Genomic DNA, 19517 nt, shown 5'->3' with positions numbered 1-19517 from the left:
GGGTGGCCTCTGAGGTGAATGGATTCTCTAGGTCACCATCCACGAAATAAGTTTATCGCAAGTATGGAGTATAACACCGTTAACGCAAGTATGGGGTATAACACCGTTAATGCAACTATGGAGTTTAACACAGCTAACGCAACTATGGAGTTTAACACCATTGTTGGACATCAATCAGGAAACACTTCTTCCGCACTAGAGTGATGGAAATCTAGAATTCCCTCCAAAAGCACCTGCCGAGTCACGTTAAATCTTACAGAGTGAGAGTTTTAAGTACCCAGGGTAATGACTACATTTTCGCTAAGAGAGGTCAGACTGTGGTTGGGGTGGATGTAAGGGTTGGAAGGGGGGGATTGTTAATGAGCACTAAGGCTGGGAGGAAAAATGGCAAAGACAACCCTGCATAAAATTACCACCAGAAATTTGACATGATGTCTACCTTACACACACTTTGCCATTCATGAGCCTACAGCAAAAGAATTTCATTCAGGCAATGCTGCTTCACTGGCTTCACCTTGAACCTTTGTAACCAACTAAGAGGTAATTATCTAGGGTGAGGTTCAGGTGGTAGGCGGGTTACCAACTCACATCTCAGAGCACAGTAGTAGCTGTAAGAAATGAAGAAAGGTTAATGATCTCTACCTGGCATAGAAGCTGAATGTAATTGGCCAGAGTAATGCATACAAAATGCTGGAGAAACTTAGCAGGTGAGGAGCATCAATAGGAAGGAATAAACAGTTGACATTTCAGCCTGAGACCCTTTTCATAGCTGCTGCCTGACCTATTCAGTTCCTCCAGCATGTTGTGTGTGTTACTCTGGATTTCCAGCACCTGCGGAATCTCTTCTATTTATAACCGGCCAAGAGGCTGTACAGCATTTAATCATTAGTTGGACTAAGTTCAAAGGCAACTCCTCCTAGTTAGACTGTTGGGTGTTTTTAAAGAAACAGTTAAAAAGAGAAATCTCTCTTCTATGGATACATATGGGTGTGTGGATCACTGTGGAGAATTGAAAGGTTAATTGGCCATTGTAAATAGTATGTGGACAAGTGGTAGAATCTGGGAGGAGGTGGGTAGGGAAGTCACGTGAATGTGGGGAGAATGAAGTAGGATTTGTATTGATGAGTTCCTGATAGTTGGTGCAGGCTTGGTTGGTCCAGGGGCCCATTTCTTTGCTGTGTGACTCTATTAACTCAATATGTTACAGCATAGAAAGAGGCCACTCACCCAACTGAAGGTGTGTTAGCTCTTTGGAAGGACACCAGATCACAAATGATTCTGCACTGGAATTTGCTGCTTTCAGAATACGATGATAGCTGAGATGATATTTACCATATTTACACTGTGTGTTAGTTTGTTAAGTCAATACTCACGGAAGTGCATACTTTCTCCACAGCACCTTGGGTGGAAGGGTCTGGTAAACAGTTTTCTGTTTGCCCTCATCTTGACTGCTCTGTACAACTTTTGCAAACTCCATCTTCTCATCCCATGTCCCTGACAGGATATAATTTGCTTTGCCTTCTCGGTCAGTCACCACACCCGTCACCTGTTTTATCGCAAGAAAAAGTATTCTCATTATATAGCTGAACTTCTCCCAGCTCAGTAAGAAGACCCTCATTAAATCCATCTCAATTAGTGGTTTCTCCATTTCATTGGGTTTCATCCTATTTTGGTGTTGCATGGATAATGGGATTCTAGCTCACAAGACAAGCTACTTCTGTAGGAAACCCATAGAAATCTGCTCTGTAATCCAGGTTTACAGGTAATCCAGTTTTAACTGCACTGTCTTGCTTGACATTCAAAACCTTTCTCCTGTACCACATGAAAAAGCTCCTTGATGTTAAAGTGTTCTGTACCATGACTGTAAAAACAAAGAAACTTCAGTGGTCATGGGTTCTTGATCAGGACTTCGAGCCATCAAAAACTCAACATAAATTCTCCCCAAGCCAAGAATAATGAAGCAAAACCTTCACTGCTATGGCGTGCAAGTAGTTGAACAGAGTAGTATTTATTTATTAATCCATTTACTGTATTTACTTATCTATTCTTATTTATTGAGACAGTATAGAAAATGCCCTTCGAGCCATGCCGCCCGGCAACCCCCGAATTAACTATAACCTAATCACAGGACAATTTACAATGACCAATTAACCTGCCAACTGGTACGTCTTTAGACTGTGGGAGGAAACTGGAGCACCCGGAGGAAACCCATGCTGTTATGAGAGAACGTATAAACTCCTCACAGGACAGAAGTGGGAATTGAACCCATGTCACTGGTACTGTAAACCACTGTGCTAACCACTACACTACCATGCCACCTCAATGGGGCAGTTAGCTACTTGGGGGATAAAAGAATAGAAGAATACAGGACTATGGTTAAATGAGATAGAAAGGTAGACTCCTGGGAGTCTAAATGCCGGCATATATCAGTTATGCTTCATACTTTCTTCCTATGCTTTAACATCTACACGGTTTCCATGCAGAACCTGAAATGCTCTGGATTTTGTCCAGGTGTTGAGCTTGATTCTGATAGGAAACTGAGGGATGGAGAAATGGTGCAAATGTCTGTTCCTTGGAGATTCCTCCCATCTTTACCTGCTCCTCTGTGCCTGATTGAATTTTTTGAGGATGTGACTAAACACATTGATGAAGGAAGAGCAGATGTAGTGTATATGGATTTCAGCAAGGCATTTGATAAGGTACCCCATGAAAGGCTTATTGAGAAAGTAAGGAGGCATGGGATCCAAGGGGACATTGCTTTGTGGATCCAGAACTGGCTTGCCCACAGAAGGCAAAGAGTGTTGTAGATGGGTCATATTCTGCATGGAGGTCGGTGACCAGTGGTGTGCCTCAGGGATCTATTCTGGGACCCTTACTCTTCGTGATTTTTATGAATGATCTGGATGAGGAAGTGGAGGGATGGGTTAGTAAGTTTGCTGATGACATAAAGGTTGGGGGTGTTGTGGATAGTGTGGAGGCCTGTCAGAGGTTACAGCAGGACATTGATAGGATGCAAAACTGGGCTGAGAAGTAGCAGATGGAGTTCAACCCAGATAAGTGTGAAGTGGTTCATTCTGGTAGGTCAAATATGATGGCAGAATATAGTATTAATGGTAAGACTCTCAGCAGTGTGGAGGATCAGAGGAATCTTGGGGTCTGAGTCCATAGGACACTCAAAGCAGCTGCGCAGGTTGACTCTGTGGTTAAGAAGGCATAAGGTGTATTGGCCTTCATCAATCGTGGAATTGAATTTAGGAGCTAAGAGGTAATTTTGCAGCTATATAGGACCCTGGTCAGACCCCACTTGGAGTACTGTGCTCAGTTCTGGTCACCTCACTACAGGAAGGATGTGGAAACCACAGAAAGGGTGCAGAGGAGATTTACAAGGATGTTGCCTGGATTGGGGAGCATGCCTTATGAAAACAGGTTGAGTGAACTTGGCCTTTTCTCCTTGGAGCGACGGAGGATGAGAGGTGACCTGATAGAGGTGTATAAGATGATGAGAGACATTGATTGTGTGGATAGTCAGAGGCTTTTTCCCAGGACTGAAATAGTTGCCACAAGGGGGAACAGGTTTAAGGTGCTTGGGAGTAGGTACAGAGGAGATATCAGAGGGAAGTTTTTTATGCAGAGAGTGGTGAGTGCGTGGAATGGGCTGCCAGCTATGGTGGTGGAGGCGGATACGATAGGGTCTGTTAAGAGACTTTTGGACAGGTACATGGAGCTTAGAAAAATAGAGGGCTACAGGAAAGCCTAGTAATTTCTAAGGGAGAGACATATTCGGCACAACACTGTGGGCCAAAGGGCCTGTATTGTGCTGTAGGTTTTCTATGTTTCTATAAATTTTAACCTTACAATGTGCTTGGGTATGAGCCAATAGATAATCAGAAACCACCAATGTGAAGTACAAGTGACCAGCTCCTTGCTCAGTTGAATTTTTTTTGTAATTTAGAACTTCAAGTAACCTGCTGCCTGGTTCCCACTGATGCTCCTCAAGCTGACTGCTGGGAATTACACAAGTGTTGCACCTTGTAGAGGAAGCTTCCAATGGTTGATAAAACCCGAGAGAACCATGGACGAGGGTTTATATGTACATAATTCTTTAGTGAGCAATTAGTGGCAATGAAGAGTTGTACCGGAAGCAGATAGGTTGCCTAATGAGTGGCGTCATAATAAGAGCCTTGTGCTCAATGTCAGCAAGGCCAAGGTACTGACTGGGGACTTTAAGAAGGATACATTGGGAGAACACACAAGTCCTCACTGAGGGGCCAGCAGTGGAAATGCTGAGCAGTTTCAAGTTCCTGGACCTCAATATCTGAGAGGATCGATCCTGTGCCCAACACACTGATGGAATCATGAAAAAGGTATGCCGGTTAGGTGCCTGAGGAGATAGGGCTTTATCAAACTTTGACTGATGTACTGTGGATAGCATTGAGACTGGAGGCATCACCACCTGCTATGGAGGCTCCAAAACACAGGAACCAAAGAAGCTGCAAAGGGTGATATGTCAAATGTCTAGCCTCCTAAGGAAGTAGAGGTGCTGGGGAGCTTTCTTCAAAGTTCAAAGTAAATTTATTATCAAGGTACGTGTATGTCACCTATACTACATTGACATTCGTTTTCTTACAGGCATTTACAGGAAAATAAAAGAGATACAACAGAGTTTATGAAAGTTGGACAGGAACAAAGACTGACAAACAACAAATGTGCAAAAGAAGATAAATTGTGCAAATAAATATAACTAAATAAATGTATAATATTGAGAATATGAATTATAGAGTGACGGATTTGAAGGTGACACTCACCTTCCTGGCACAGTCTCGTGAGAAGTAACTATAGGGACTGAACTTGAGTTGACATTTGTCCTTTGTCTTGAAGTTCACAATGTCGATGTCTCCTGACTGAAGCACAGACACAAAATTATACTCTGAGTCTTTATAGGAATTTCATTAAAATAAGGTTAACTGGTATCCTGCTGTTGAATGGGAACTGGACCTGATTTAATGAGCCGATTCAATAAATTACTGAATGATTAGAAATGTAATTAAAAATTATCATCACTAAACTAAAACGGGGGAGCCACAGCTCTTTCTCTCATTCTCCTGCAAGGAAAACATCTCTGGGAAGTTCTCAGTGTACTACATAGTTTTACTTCATCATTTATTCTTCTTGAAGACTCTCTGATACCTGAACTTAATGCTGCAGTACAATATTTTAGTTGCGGGACTGGAAGGAGTGAGGGATAGGGGTGAACCACAGCTGAACGCTTTTGTGTCGTAACCCAACAACCAAACAATGCACTTTCCACCAAATCCCCGAGGGCATCAGGATCAATGGTAAATCAGAGTTTGATAATTTCTTGATTAGTAAGGGCATCAAAGGTTAAAGGCAGGCAACTGGGGTTGAACGAGAAAGTAAATCAGCCATGATGGAATGGTGGAGCAGACTCAATTAGCCAAATGGCCTAACCCTGCTCCTGCCACAGACTCAGCAGAGTTCAGCTGATGCAGCTCAGTTCTACAACTACCAAAAGTTTCTAACGTCCTACATCTCTGCACAGCACTCACTGGTTGTCACGTTACAAAGAGAGCAGGGCAGAAGTGAGGTGTTGGGACAGTGGATTTCCTTCCTTCACTTTGGATGTATTATGGGCTGAGGCAATGAAGCAAGAAATAGGAAGAAACCATTCACAGCCCTTGGGTTTCTTCGCCAGCTGACCAGGTCATGTCTGGCTCATTTCCCACTTAGTGCCACACACCTCAATACTCAGAATGAAAAGTAACTCCATCTCAGCCTTGAATGTTTCAACTGCTCTGGATGAAGGAATTACACACTTCCAACTTCTGTCTGGAAAAGTGATACCCAAATTCCCTCCTGAACGGCCTAGCTCACATCCCTTCATAGTCAGTGAGCCGAGGAGTTGAGAAATTGCACGCAGTTGTGAGAACAGCAGAGTAGTTTTGGTGGGAAATTCCAACTTTCCCAGAATTTACTGGATCACTCAGAGTACAAAGGGCCTGGATGGAATGGAATTTGTACCGTGCACCCAAGACTGTTTCCACATGCAATATATAGAGGAAACTACTCAGAAAGGATCAATACGGGACCTCCTCTTAGGGAATGAGTTATGGAAAATACATAATAGGTTCATAGGTTAAAGTCCTGAAATGGGGAAGGACCAACTCTGACAGCATGAGGCAGGATCCAGCTGGGGTCAACAGGGTTACTCTATTTAAAGGCAAAGTAACAGCTGGCAAGTGGGAAGCTTTTAAAAGGGTCAAAGAAGTTCAAGGAGAGCGTGTTCGTGTTCAGGTGAAGGGTAGACCTACCAAGTTCAAGGTACCCTGGCTGATGTAAGATATTGAACCTCTGGTAAGGCAGCTGGGTACAAATGAATCCCCTCACACTTAACCACTCAGAACTGTCATGCAGTTTGAAAGAGATATGCGAAGTTTGTTACTGACCTGGTCAATCCATAACTTGCCTACAATGATATTATGTACGGTGGACGTGACCTTCCTCCACATATAGTGGTTGCCTCCAGAGTGGAATTGTAAGCGAATAGCACCTGTGGGACAAAAAAAAAGTAGCTGAGATCAAAGAACGAGAGTGCTGACGTCTTTTAATCCAAGGTTAGTCCATCCACTCTGTACTACTTACACCGGCCACACCAGTCTGGCAGGCTGACAACTTAAGCAATATCTACAGAGACACAAGAGAGGCACGAAAGGGAAACTAGATATATACTTAACAAAAACAAAACAAAAGCAATGTGAAAAGGGCTGGATTCGATGGATAGGGCTTTGGTAAAAGCAGCAAAAGCAAAATAGACTGTGGCTACCTGCACTGCTGTAGGAAACAGGATCAGTTTCACAGTGATGAGCCGGAGAGAAAGGAACAGCTGAATTATTCAGCACACTGCTCAGCAGCCAGAAGGGAAACGTCCTGTTGCCAATATAAAACTTCATCAGAATCAGCATACTCACCATTTCAAATGGACCACAAGTCAGGATAATATCAAGTGGGAAAAGGCCATTTGAGACCTATCAAGGCCTTCTCCATATCAAATCTTGCAGTAATGGACCCAGACATTAGAACATAGAACAATTTCAGCACAGTACAGGCTCTTTGGCCCACAATATTGTGCTGACTTTATAATGTAAGTTCAAGATCAATCTAACCTTTCCCTCCTACACGGCCTTTCATTTTTTTAAATCATCCATGTGCCTACCTAGGAGTTTCTTAGACATTCCTACCATCTTTCCCAACAGGTTTGGGAGAAAGAAGACGAATGCTGATCAAATATTTTGGATTGTTCCAGTGAGTGTACCTCAAGCTTTAATCATTGCTGGCAACTTTTAAAATCTCACATTTAAATGGAGAGACAAGAGACTACATATGCTAGAACAAGGAGTTGAAAACCATCTGCTGGAGGAACTCAATGGATTGAGCAACATCTGTGGAGGCAAATATACAGTCAACGTTTCAGGTCAAGCTGCCTAACCAGCTGAATTCCACCATGTTTGTTTTTAGCTCTGAATTCCAACTTCTGTAGTCTGTTCTGTCGTGAAGAGTTTCAACCTTAAAAGTTCACTGTCCATTTTCCTCCACAGGAGCTGCCTGACCCTCTGAGTTCCTCCCAGAGTTTGTTTTTTTTAAAAGTTCACTGTCCATTTCCCTACACAGAAGCTGCCTGACACACTGAGTTCCTCCCACAGTTTGTTTCTTGATGGCATTTTTAAAGGCTTCATGAATTTATTTTATCTATCTCACAATCAGTTTTTCTTTCTTTCTCTATTTTACTCTCTGCACCTCATTTAATATCATATTCAACACAAGAGAATTACTGGTCCAGACTTGTGGACTTTAGCAAGGTCCTGTATGGCAGCCTGGTCTGGAAGGTAAGGTCCCATGGATCTCAGCAGAGTTAGTTAGCTGCATATAGAACTGCCCCTGACGTAAAATGCAGAGGGTGGTGTTTTGAAAATTCTGTCTTGGAATGGAGGACAGTGATGAGTTAGTGCTGGGACCTTTGTTATTACATAGAACGTAGAACAGGCCCTTCAGTTCACAATGTTGTATCAATCCAATTAAATTTGTAATCAAATGGCCAACTAAACCAATCACTTCTGCCTACACAGAGTTCATATCTCTCTATTTTCCTCACATTCATGTGTCTATCTAAACGTCTCTTAAAAGTCCCCGATGTATCTGCCTCTACCACCACCCCAGGCAGGGCATTCCAGGCACCCACCTCTCTAAGTAAAAAACTTGCCCCTAACAACTCGTTTAAAGTTACCCCCTCTCACCTAAAATGCATATTCTCTAATTTTAGACATTTCAAACCTGGGAAAAAAGATACTATCCATCTTCTCTATCTCTCATAATCTTATAAACCTCTGTCCCCTTAGTCTCCACCATTCCAGAGAAAACAAACAAAGTTTGTCCAACCTCTCGTTATAGCATATGCTCTCTAATCCAGGCAACATCCTGGTAAATCTTTTCTGCACCCTCTCCAAAGCCTTGACACCCTTCCTATAATGGGGTGACCAGAACTGTATAAATTACTCCAGATGCGGCCTAACTAGAGATTTCTAAAGCTGCACCATAACTTCCTGACTATTGAACTCAATGCCTCAACTAATAACAGCACGCACGCCATATGCCTTCCTAACCACCTTAGCAACCTGTGTAGCCACTTTTAAGGAGCTATGAACTTAGATCCCAAAGTACTTTTACTGTATTCATCAACATTGTTAAGGGTCTTATTTATATGAATGATTTGGGTGCAAATACACAAGGCTTCATCAGTAAGTTTGTGGATGATGCGAAACTGGGAGGTGTTATTGATAGTGATAAGGGTTATCACAGATTACTGTGGGTCTTGATCAGTTAGGGAAGTGAGCCGAGGAGTGGCAAATGGATTTCAGTACGGATAAGTGTGAATTTTTGGGAAGTCAAACTTATACTGTAAATAGTAGGGACCAGGGAGTTTAGTGGAACAGAAGGACACACGAGTACAAGTGCGTGGTTCATTGAAAGAGGCATCACAGGCACACAGTACAGTGAAAAAGGCCTTTCACACACTGCCATTCAACAGTCAGGACAATATGTACAGGGGTTGGGACATTACGTTGAGTTGTATTGGTCACTGGTGAGGATGCATTTTGAGTAATGTGTACAGTTTTGGTCACCCTATAGTAGAAAAGATGTGGTTGAACTGGAAAGAATATAGAAAAGGATGCTATCAGACTAGAGGGCCAGAGTTATAGCAAGAGATTGGCCAGGGTAGGTCTTTAATCCTCAGAATTTAGGAGGAAGCGTTCAAAATTATGGAAAGTATAGATAAGGTGGATGGGAACACCATTCTCCAGGGAAGGGCAGACCAGAACTAGGGGGCATAGATTTAGGATGAGAGAGAAGAGATTTAAAAGGAACCAGAGGGGCAATTTTTCACACAGAGAGCTGTGGGAATATGGAACTGGCTGCCAGAGGTAGCGGCTGAGGCAGGTACAATAGTATCATTACAGAAGTACTTGGATAGGTACATGGAGGAGCAGAGCTTAGGGGGATACAGGGTGAACACAGGAAATTGGGGCTAGGTGAGTGGGTACCACGGTCAGCATGGACTCATGCTATCTATGTATCTATGATTCTACCACCCAATAACATTCCAAAACGTCACTACAGCTTGATTGGTTAGGGAGGCACAGGGTACTGTCTGTGACCAGTTCAGAAAGTTACAGATGTCTGCTGAAAACATTACTGTTTTGTCAGTGATTGGTGGATAGAACTTCCGGTGCCAAAGCCCATAGAAAGACCATGAACAAGTGGAACTATCACTGGCCCATTTTAAACAATGCTTTGAGAAATATAAAGGGTGAGTCAGTAATAAAGTAAAAAGAGAAACCATGTAACTGATAGTGAGAGGGCATGTAAAATAAGATGAGAAATGTTGAAAACAAACAGTTAATCTGCCAACATTAGTAAAAAGCAAACACACAAAGTGCTGGAGGAACTCAGCAGGTCAGGCAGCATCGATGCAGAGGAATAAATAGTCGACATTTTGGGACAAGACCCTTCCTCAGGACGGGAACAGAAGGAGTAACAAGTAAGAAGCTAGGAAGATAAAAGTAGTAAAGGCCGAAAAAGAACAAATCTGCTAGAATTCTATCATTCCCAGCATCTTACTTAATTCCCCTCCCTTACCCATCCACCTTCCCCTCACCTAGCTTCACCTGACACCTGCCAGCTTGTGTTCCTGCCCCACCCCCACCCCCACCACCAAAGACTCTGCAAGTTTCTACGGCTACACGGTGGAGAGCACTCGGACTGGCTGCGTCACAGCCTGGCATGAAGACTCCAGTACACAGGATGGCAAGAGGCTGCAGGGGATTGTAGACTCAGCTAGTTCCATTACAGGCACAACCCTCCCACCACGAGATGATGCCTCAAGAAGCCAGCTTCCAACATCAAAGGCCCTCACCACCTGGGACAGGCCCTCGCCACCTGGAACAGGCCCTCACCACCTGGGACAGGCCCTCGCCACCTGGAACAAGCCCTCGCCACCTGGAACAGGCCCTCGCCACCTGGGACAGGCCCTCGCCACCTGGGACAGGCCCTCGCCACCTGGAACAGGCCCTCACAACTTGGAACAGGCCCTCGCCACCTGGGACAGGCCCTCGCCACCTGGGACAGGCCCTCACCACCTGGAACAGGCCCTCACCACCTGGAACAGGCCCTCTTCTTGCTGCTACCATCAGGGAAGATGTACAGGGAACTGAAGATCCACAGTTAACGTTTTAGGAACAGCTTCTGACCCTCTGGCATCAAGATTTTTGAATGGCCCTTGAAACCATACTTGCCATTCTTTTTTTATTGCACTATTTATTTATCTATTTATTTATATATAGCACTTATAGATGTTTATGTGTTTGCAAAATAAGTCTGCCGCAAAATTTCACATGATACGTCAGTGATAATAAACCTGATTCTGATCTGTACAGAACATGGAATGAGGAGATCCAAATGATCACTCCTTGGGAAAATTCAAGGTGATACACTTCCTCAGTTGCATTGGGTACAGCAATTCCTCATCCAAGTCCTGTCTGGCAGTGAGAGAACCGTTCTCTCTCCTGCTGGCAGACAGAGCCCCAGCTAAGGCCAACCCAGTGGAGATTTCTCATTTCACAGAGAGTGGCGAACTCCTGGTGTGAGGGAGAGGGCGCCATGGGACGTGTTATCACAAGGAACGCTGTCGGGGACCTCGTTACCCAGCGATAAGCAGGGATACAAATCTCTTACCTAGTGGCATGATGGAGAGGTACTTCCCACGAAACTTGCTGGCAATGGTAATTTCCTGCCACAAGGTCCAGCCATTCTTAGAGTAGACGTGGTGTGCTGCAGCCGGAGGATGGTGACTCACCTACATACCGGAGACCGGGAGAAAACAAATCAGGAAATGCACAGAATTATTAAACGGGATGTCACCGTTACAGAGTGCTTCTTCTAATCAAGACGGTTTAAAAAACTACAGTGGTCATTTTAACCTAATACGCTGGGTTAGAGCCTGATGGGATTGGTATTAGCATATATCCAATCTGATACACCCTGAAGATCAGACTATTGCTTCTCACAGATACACATAAGTACAGGCAGATTTAACTTCCTCTGGTAGGGTTGGATGCAAAGATGCATTACAGCTCCCATTTTCCACTTTGCTGAAATAAATCAAGTAGATAGAGTGGACAGCCAGAGACATTACCCAGGGGGAAACAGCTAATACAAGAGGGCATTGTTTTGAGGTGACTGGAGGTAAGAATAGGGGAAAGTCAGAGGTATGTTTTTACACAGAGTGGTGATTGTGTTCAACGCCCTGCCAGGGGTGATGGTAGAGACAGATACATTAGGGACAAGTAAGAAGCTCTCAGATTGACACATGGATGAGGGAATAATGGAGGGCTATGTACGAGGGAAGATGAAATTGATCTTATGAGTGGATTAAAAGGTCAGCACAGCATTGTGGGCCGATGGGTAATGATCTATATTCTAAATGGAACATAAGAGATGGTGCAAAGCCCAATCCCATCAAATTGCTATCTCAAGAATTTGGTTAAAATGACCACCTTAGATTGCAAACTAATATTGTGGGGAATGGAATGCACAATTTTACACCGAGCCTCGAGATCACGCACTCTTGGGCAAGGTATAAAATTAGCTTAAAGTACTGTAAAAGTCCCTTCACCCGTCCCCGATGACTAAGGTTAGAATTCAGCCTGTTTTTTTGGTTTTTTTATTATTCTCTGTTCTACGTTGGCACCTCATGCTTCATGGTTGGGTTAAGGGTTCTACTGATTACATTGAGATCACTCACAGTGCTTTAACAGAGTCAACAAGATTTTCACCAAGAACATTAAACAAACAGAAAATGACTTAGGACAGCAAAAAATGGTAAAAGGACCAGTTATCAAAAGAGATGGAAGGGCTGAGAACTTAAGGGTCAGGGGATATTGTGGGACTGAGGATGGAGGCAAGAATTCATCAAGGAAGGAAGGAAGATTCAGGGGATGGGAAGTGAAGGGAGAGGAAGATCAGGGACAGAAAATTATGAGAGAAGAGCAGGGGATTGGAAATGGAGGGAGAGAAAGAGCCATGAACAGGAAGTGAAAGGGATTAAATGCAGTGGGAAATACATAAGGGGAGGGATGGACATCCTGCATCTGGAAATTAATAGGTACAGATTGTAGAGGATAAAGGGAAACTAGATGAAATGGAGAGGGTGTTTATTTCTCAGAATGGACAATTTTGGAACCAGTTCTTCCACTGGAGAGCTTGTGAGATATTCTGACAATGACCCAGATCTCAAACACTGGAAAATTCCATAAATCAAATTTTTAGTATTTATGCACATTTTATCCCATATCATACTTTATCCTCTAACTTTATTTTGATATAATTCTTCATTCTTTATAATTGTTGAATTTTTTTTTCTTAATGCATGTCATACCCTGAACAACACACCAAAGCAAATTCCTAATACATATAAATGTATATGGCAAGTAAAGTTGATCCTTGATCCTTAGCTGTAACAAGATAGAAAAACCTAAAAGGAAAGTGACACTATTAGTAGATTTTCCTTCTTTGGGTACATACAGTACTACAAATGTACATTAACTATAAATATCACTAGCAGCAATTATCAACACTTTAAATATATGCTTATTTATAAATCTAGACTGTAATCATCAATGTAATAACACATTAGGGAAAATGCAGTACTGTATCTGTTCTTAATATTCATGTGTTTAGCTAATGATGGTAGCATCCACCATTAAGAGCCCCCATTACCCAGGACATGCCCTTTTCTCATTGCTACCATCAAGGAGAAGGTACAGGAGCCTGAACACCCACACACAATGTGTTAGGAACAGCTTCTTCCCCTCTGCCATCAGATTTCTGAATGGACAATGAACCCATGTATAATTCCTCAATGTATTTTTCTTTTATTTTTGCTCTTTTTCCACTACTTATTTAATATAATTTTTACCATATATTTCTTATTGTAATTTATCATTGTTTAATTATTATGTGTTGCAATGTACTGCTGCTACAAAACACCAAATTTCACCACATATACTAGCAATATTAAACCTGATTCTGATTTCTATTGCGTTTAACAGTTGCAGGCTTGGTCATTTTAATGACTGGAGCACAACCTTGTTATTTCATCAATCCATCATGTCTGCTGGTGTGTGGCAGATCGTGATTGGAGATCTAGTCCTGAGTGCTCATCCTACCTGACCAAGTCACCATCCACTCATTGAGGCTGGGGAGGACGAGTCCAAGACGGTATAAGAGCAAAAGAGAGGGCTTACAATACAGCGAAAATTAGGGGGAAGCTAAAGGATTGGAAAGCTTTTAATAATCAACAGAGGGCAACTAAATAAGGAGAGAAAAGATGAAATATGAAGGTCAGCTAGCTGATAATATAAAAGAGGATAGCATTTTTTTCAGATATATAAAGAGTAAAAGAGAGGCAAGGGTGGACATCAGATCACTGGAAAATGATGGTAGAGAGGTAGTAGCGGGGGCAAAGAAATGGCAAACGAACTGAGTAAGTATTTTGCGTCGGTCTTCACTGTAGAACTCACCAGCACCATGCCAGAAATTCGAGAGGGTCGGGGGCAGAAGTGAGTGCAGTCATTATAACTAAGGAGAGGGAGTTTTGGAAGCTGAAAGGTCTGGAAGTAGGTCAGTCACCTGAACCTGCACTTCTAACTCCTCTAACTTTGACAAGTCAGGGAAAAGCTAGGAGAGTTACTGGTTAGTGATGGGACACTTTCCAAAATCAAAACTTAAACTTAGAACTTTTTAATTTGACTTCCTCTTTTCTTCAACGAATGTCTGTAGCTTACCCCAGCAAGGATTCCCTGAAAACTCACACAGCTGGTTGGCACAAAAAACTTCACTGCCCTCCAGTGATGGAGATCAGGGGAAACTTGAAGGCATGTAGGGGTGGTCCCAGCTAAGACAGGGTGTAAAACGCTAGTTAAACAAAGAGTGCAAACTTTTACAGTTACGCTGTCATTGAACACTGCACTAGGGTTAGGCTTGAAACAGGTTTAATAACTCCATTTATCTCAATGAGGTGAGAGGTGTGGTTCAGGTAATTTACAACTTTTTAATTCATTCTGAAAACTTAAATGTACCTTACTGTTTCTGTTCTTCTTCTCTATACCTCCCTCTGCAACTGGATCCTCAACTTCCTAACGGAAAGACCACAATCTGTGCGGATTGGAAATAACATCTCCACCTCACTGACAATCAACACCACGCACCACAGGAATGTGTACTTAGCCCACTGCTCTGCTCTCTCTACACCCATGACTGTGTGGCTAGGAACAGCTCAAATGCTATCTGTAAATTTGCTGATGATACAACCATTGTTGGCAGAATTTCACATGGTGACGAAAAGCTGTACAAGAGCGAGATATACCAGTTAGTCAAGTCATGCTGCAACAACCCCACACACAGCGTCAGCAAGACCAAAGGGCTGATTGTGGACTTCAGAAAGGGTAAGATAAGGGAATACACACCAGTCACTGTAGAGGAATCAGACGTGGAGAGAGTGAGCAGTTTTAAGTTCCTAGGTGTCAATAACTCTGAGGACCTGACCTGGACACAACGTATTGATGCAGTTATAAAGAAGGCAAGACAGCGGCTATATTTCATTAGGAGTTTGAGAATATTTGATTTGTCAACTAAAACACTCAAAAACGTCTACAAATGTACCACAGAGAGAATTCTGACTGGCTGCATTACCGTCAGGTATGGAGGGGCTACTGCACAAGATTGAAGTAAATTGCCGAAACTTGTAGAATTAGCTCCAACACGTGTAGTGGCCTCCATAGTATTGAAGACACCTTCAAGGAGCCAATCAGCTTGGGTCCAAGATTGCTGGGATCAGGATTGTGGGGAGGGTGCTGCCGGGTCGGTGGGTGGTGCATTCCTTCTGCTATTTACACTGGGTTTCAACGGGGCCCCAACAAATGGAGCCAGGGTTCTCCTTGCCATCTTGGATACTTCCTCTCCTTTCCCAAGCCGCCGTGGGTCAGCTATTTCCAGAGGGGACAATACGCTTTGCCCAGTGAGGCTCTGAGAACATGCTAGAATAGTTTCCTCTATCTGATAATCGCTTGTCATGACAGAACTGAAAACTAGTAATTTGTTTTGAACATCTCAGTTTTTTATAAATGAGGCAACAGAATGTAAAGGCATCATTGCACATTGATAGGTATAATTATTTGGTGCTTGTGATAATCTGCTGACATACAATTGTAAGTCCAGTAACTGTAATATGTGTAATTCTGGTTGTGAACAATAATTGTTGCTTTAAAGACTGTGTCAAGTGCCTGACTGTTCTTTGACTGCAAAATTTATTGAAAGTTCTAGGGGCAATTTGTGAGGAAGAAAGAAGGCACACTTTGCTTTTGTGTAATTATACCAAATAATTATACCTATCAACGTGCAATGATGCCTTTACATTCTGTTGCCTCATTTATATGAATGAACTGTGAACTGTGCTTGTTTACCCCTATTAACTGTGCTTTTGAAAAGAGAGAGAGTTATTTAACATCGATATCTTGTTTTGAAGAGAGAGAGAGAGAGAGATACAAAGACTAACTGTTGGACTGTCAGTTTAAGGCACGAGGAAGAACTGGCTAACTTTTGGATTTCTGCTGAGTTGGAGAGCGAGATGGCACCCAGCAGCTTGTAAGTTGCTATGGTGACCGAAGGCAGTGTTATTTGATGGACACTTGATGTTATGATTTTCAGCAGCATGTTGATACTTCCCAAGGGCATGGCATGCTTGTACATTTCTTACACAGACAAAGGAAGGAGGAGTTATTTGAGTGTCAGCTGGTGCTCAGCATGGGAAGATAAAATAGGAGGTCAGATGATAGACCTCAGACACATCTTTTGGACACTGAATGAGCGTTGTTGTGCCCGCAAATCTAAAGTGGGTTTTGGAGGATCGATCAGGCGGATCGATCAGTCGCTCTTGCGGTGGAAAAGAAAGGGGTTGACTGGTGGGGAGTTGTCCATGTGTCCACCTTCGCCTGGGTGATAGCTCCACCACAGAAAACCGGTCCCCTTTGTTAAAGTCACAGTCGGTGACTTTTAAAGGATTTCGAAGGACAACGAGAGAATCAACGGCGTCAGCTCACCTGAAGACTCAAATCTCTCCCTCTCTCTCTCTCTCCTTCACTACTCAACTCAATACCACGAACCGAACTGAACTGAAATTAACTTTACTCATTATTGTAAGACTGTATCTTTTTACCCCTAGACTTAAAGAAGCTTGGTTTTTCATACATATATTTCCACACTTACTGATATACTTACTTATATATATAATCATTGCTAACCTGATTTATCTACATTTGTATTACTGTATTGTGTAGTTACTAATAAATATTATTAGTTAATAGCGATACTGGACTCCAAAGTGTTTTCCATCTCTGCTGGTTCTTTATTCCCGTCACAGGGTACATGACACTTTAAGCTCTCTGAGTCTCCCATTCTTATGCCAAAGATTAAAGATTAGATTACATGTACTTCAAAATGCACAGTGAAATCAAATCAGTGAGGATTATGCTGGGCAGCTCAAAAGTACCACACGCTTCCAGTGCCAATATAGCATGCCCACAACTCACTAACCCTGACCATACAACCTTGGAATGTGGGAGGAAACTGGACCACCTGGAGAAAACCCATAGAGTCACAGGGAGAAGATACAAATTCCTTACAGACAGTGGAGGGAATTGAACCCAGATCTTACAGCTGGTACCTGTAATAGTTTTTATTCCATAGAACTACCACACCATCCCTTACCACGCCAATGGACTTTGCTGGATATTAGAACTGCTCAGAGAACACAGTCCTTAGAGTCAAGGCTACTATCTGTCACAGAGGTCCCTCACCTGCTCACTCAGCGAACGGAAGCCACTCTCCTCTAGCCGGTCCAGCTCAAAGGTCTCCCCCAGCAGAGGATTAAATGGCTTTGCTGTGCGATGGACGGTCGTTGAGTAGGAAGACACTGAGAATGCAGCCACATAGCACATCTGCTCAGCTGGGTTTTCACACTGAGCTGCCTTGTCCAATAAATCGTGATATTCTAAGTCTTCAGTTAGTCTTTGAAGCATTGATAAAGGCTCATTGAAATTAACCTAGAAGAGGAAAGAACATGAGCTGTAAAGGTCATGCTTTTAATTAAACTTCAAGGATGCAATTGCACAAGGCATTAATTTTTCACACTCATTACTTAAATAGAGAATTGAGTCTTTAATAGTAAATGAATTAACATCAGTTGAAATAGCAAAAATTGAACTTGAAACAAATATTTTAAGATAATTCTGCAAGGACATAGTTACCACACACCATCCACTTCAGGAAAATAGTTCCCAGTGTCTCCCAATCACCAGGTGACTAATTTCATCATAACATTTCCTCTAACTAGTTGATGATCTCTTGCTACAACAGGAGTAAAAATCTACTGATTTGTTTTTAACATCTTAGTTTTTAATTTTAATTAGCCTGAAGAGAGTAAAGTCATTTATAACATGTCTTGACTGCCTCCTGGCCAGCTTACACATGACTAAACAGCGAATCTGCCAGTGTGCAGAGACACAGCAAGAGTTTGATCTCCACCAATTGTACACCTTGTTTGGGCGAACAATGATCAACCCGGTTTCAAACCAAAATCATCAGCAAGTAAATGATACTTCAGACACTGAGCCCACTTCCCCCGGAACCAAAGATGATGTTAGGATATTTAATGCCATTTGCCTTTGTCAGTTAAATAAAATTCAGCAGGGTGACAATCCCGTCGCTGTAACAGTGTGCACGACTTGCGCAGTTTGGGTCCTGACGTAACTTCAGATCTGTGTTGATCAGTTTAGCCAGCAGGGAAATGGCAGACATTTGGGTTATAGCTATTCAAAGATTTACTCCAGTTTTAGAGATTATTTTTGACTGCAGTGCAAGCCCGAATATGGATGGAAAATGCATCAGTACATTGGGGGTTAATCCTATGCAGGTTATTCCAACTGAGTGTAACTGTCTGGAATGCACTCGATGAATACCTGCCTCCCCGCAACCCAGTGCACCCCCACCCCTCTGCTAGCCTTCTGGCTGCCCCGATCCTTCGTGCCCCATGGCTGCCAATCACCTACGGGTCCCTCTGTCCAGTGAACGAGGTGGGGGCCAGGCCTGGGGATGGCCCCTCCCGAGGTTTCAGCCCCAGCCCTCTCCTCTCACAGGGCTGCCCTGCCCCTTTCGTGTCTTGTTGTCAGACACATTAAAAGAGAGACACAGGAGACTGCAGATGCTGGAATCTGGGGCAATACCCATTAAGGACGCAGCGTTTACAGCAGTACCTATGGGAGGAAACTCCGCATCAGGATGAAAATCTCTTTCCTGTCACTGATGTCACTTCACCCGCTAAGTTATTCCAGCAGATTATTTGTTAATTAAAAGAGAAATGAATTTAACAGAGACTATAAAATTTTAAGAAGTAATAATTTATTTTAAAACACATTACTTTTAAGTAATTGAAAAAGTATGTGCGGTCAAAACAAAGAGGAGTGAAATTTCCCTTTAATCAAATGAGTGGAACTGTGGGCAAACAGCATCCAGCCCTCAGTTTTGGATATTAAGGGATCCCTCTGGATTTACTGGTCATCAGCTCCAGTGTGATCCAGTTCATTGCAGTTCTACATAGGTACACCTCAAGAATTTGTGTTTAGCCCACTGCTCTACTCTCTTTACATTCAAGACTGTGTCGCTGGGTCCAGCTCAGATGGCATCTGTAAGTTCACTAATTACATTACTGTTGTTGGCAGACTCTCAGAAGGTGACGAGGAGGAAATCAGGAGTGAGACAGACTGGCTGGTTGAATGGTGTCACAATAACCACCTTGCTCTCAATGTCAGCAAGATCAATGAACTCAACATGGA

General features: G+C 42.9%; 1 protein-coding gene across 6 annotated transcripts in view; it reads right to left on the bottom strand.

Moving 5' to 3' along the window:
* Positions 1-19517, bottom strand: part of LOC134338347 (oxysterol-binding protein 2-like) — a 362830-nt gene that overhangs the window by 6548 nt on the left and 336765 nt on the right. For all 6 annotated transcript variants that reach the window (XM_063034118.1, XM_063034119.1, XM_063034123.1 and 3 more), the window contains 5 exons: positions 17484-17729; positions 11305-11425; positions 6465-6568; positions 4806-4901; positions 1374-1546 (listed from right to left, as the gene is read on the bottom strand). In XM_063034118.1, coding sequence (XP_062890188.1) covers positions 1374-1546; positions 4806-4901; positions 6465-6568; positions 11305-11425; positions 17484-17729 — 740 coding nt within the window. The remainder of the gene's footprint in view (positions 1-1373; positions 1547-4805; positions 4902-6464; positions 6569-11304; positions 11426-17483; positions 17730-19517) is intronic.

Source organism: Mobula hypostoma, chromosome 27 (genome assembly GCF_963921235.1).
Source record: "Mobula hypostoma chromosome 27, sMobHyp1.1, whole genome shotgun sequence".
NCBI classification, from domain to species: Eukaryota; Metazoa; Chordata; class Chondrichthyes; order Myliobatiformes; family Myliobatidae; genus Mobula; species Mobula hypostoma.
This window is presented reverse-complemented; position numbering and strand designations above follow the sequence as displayed.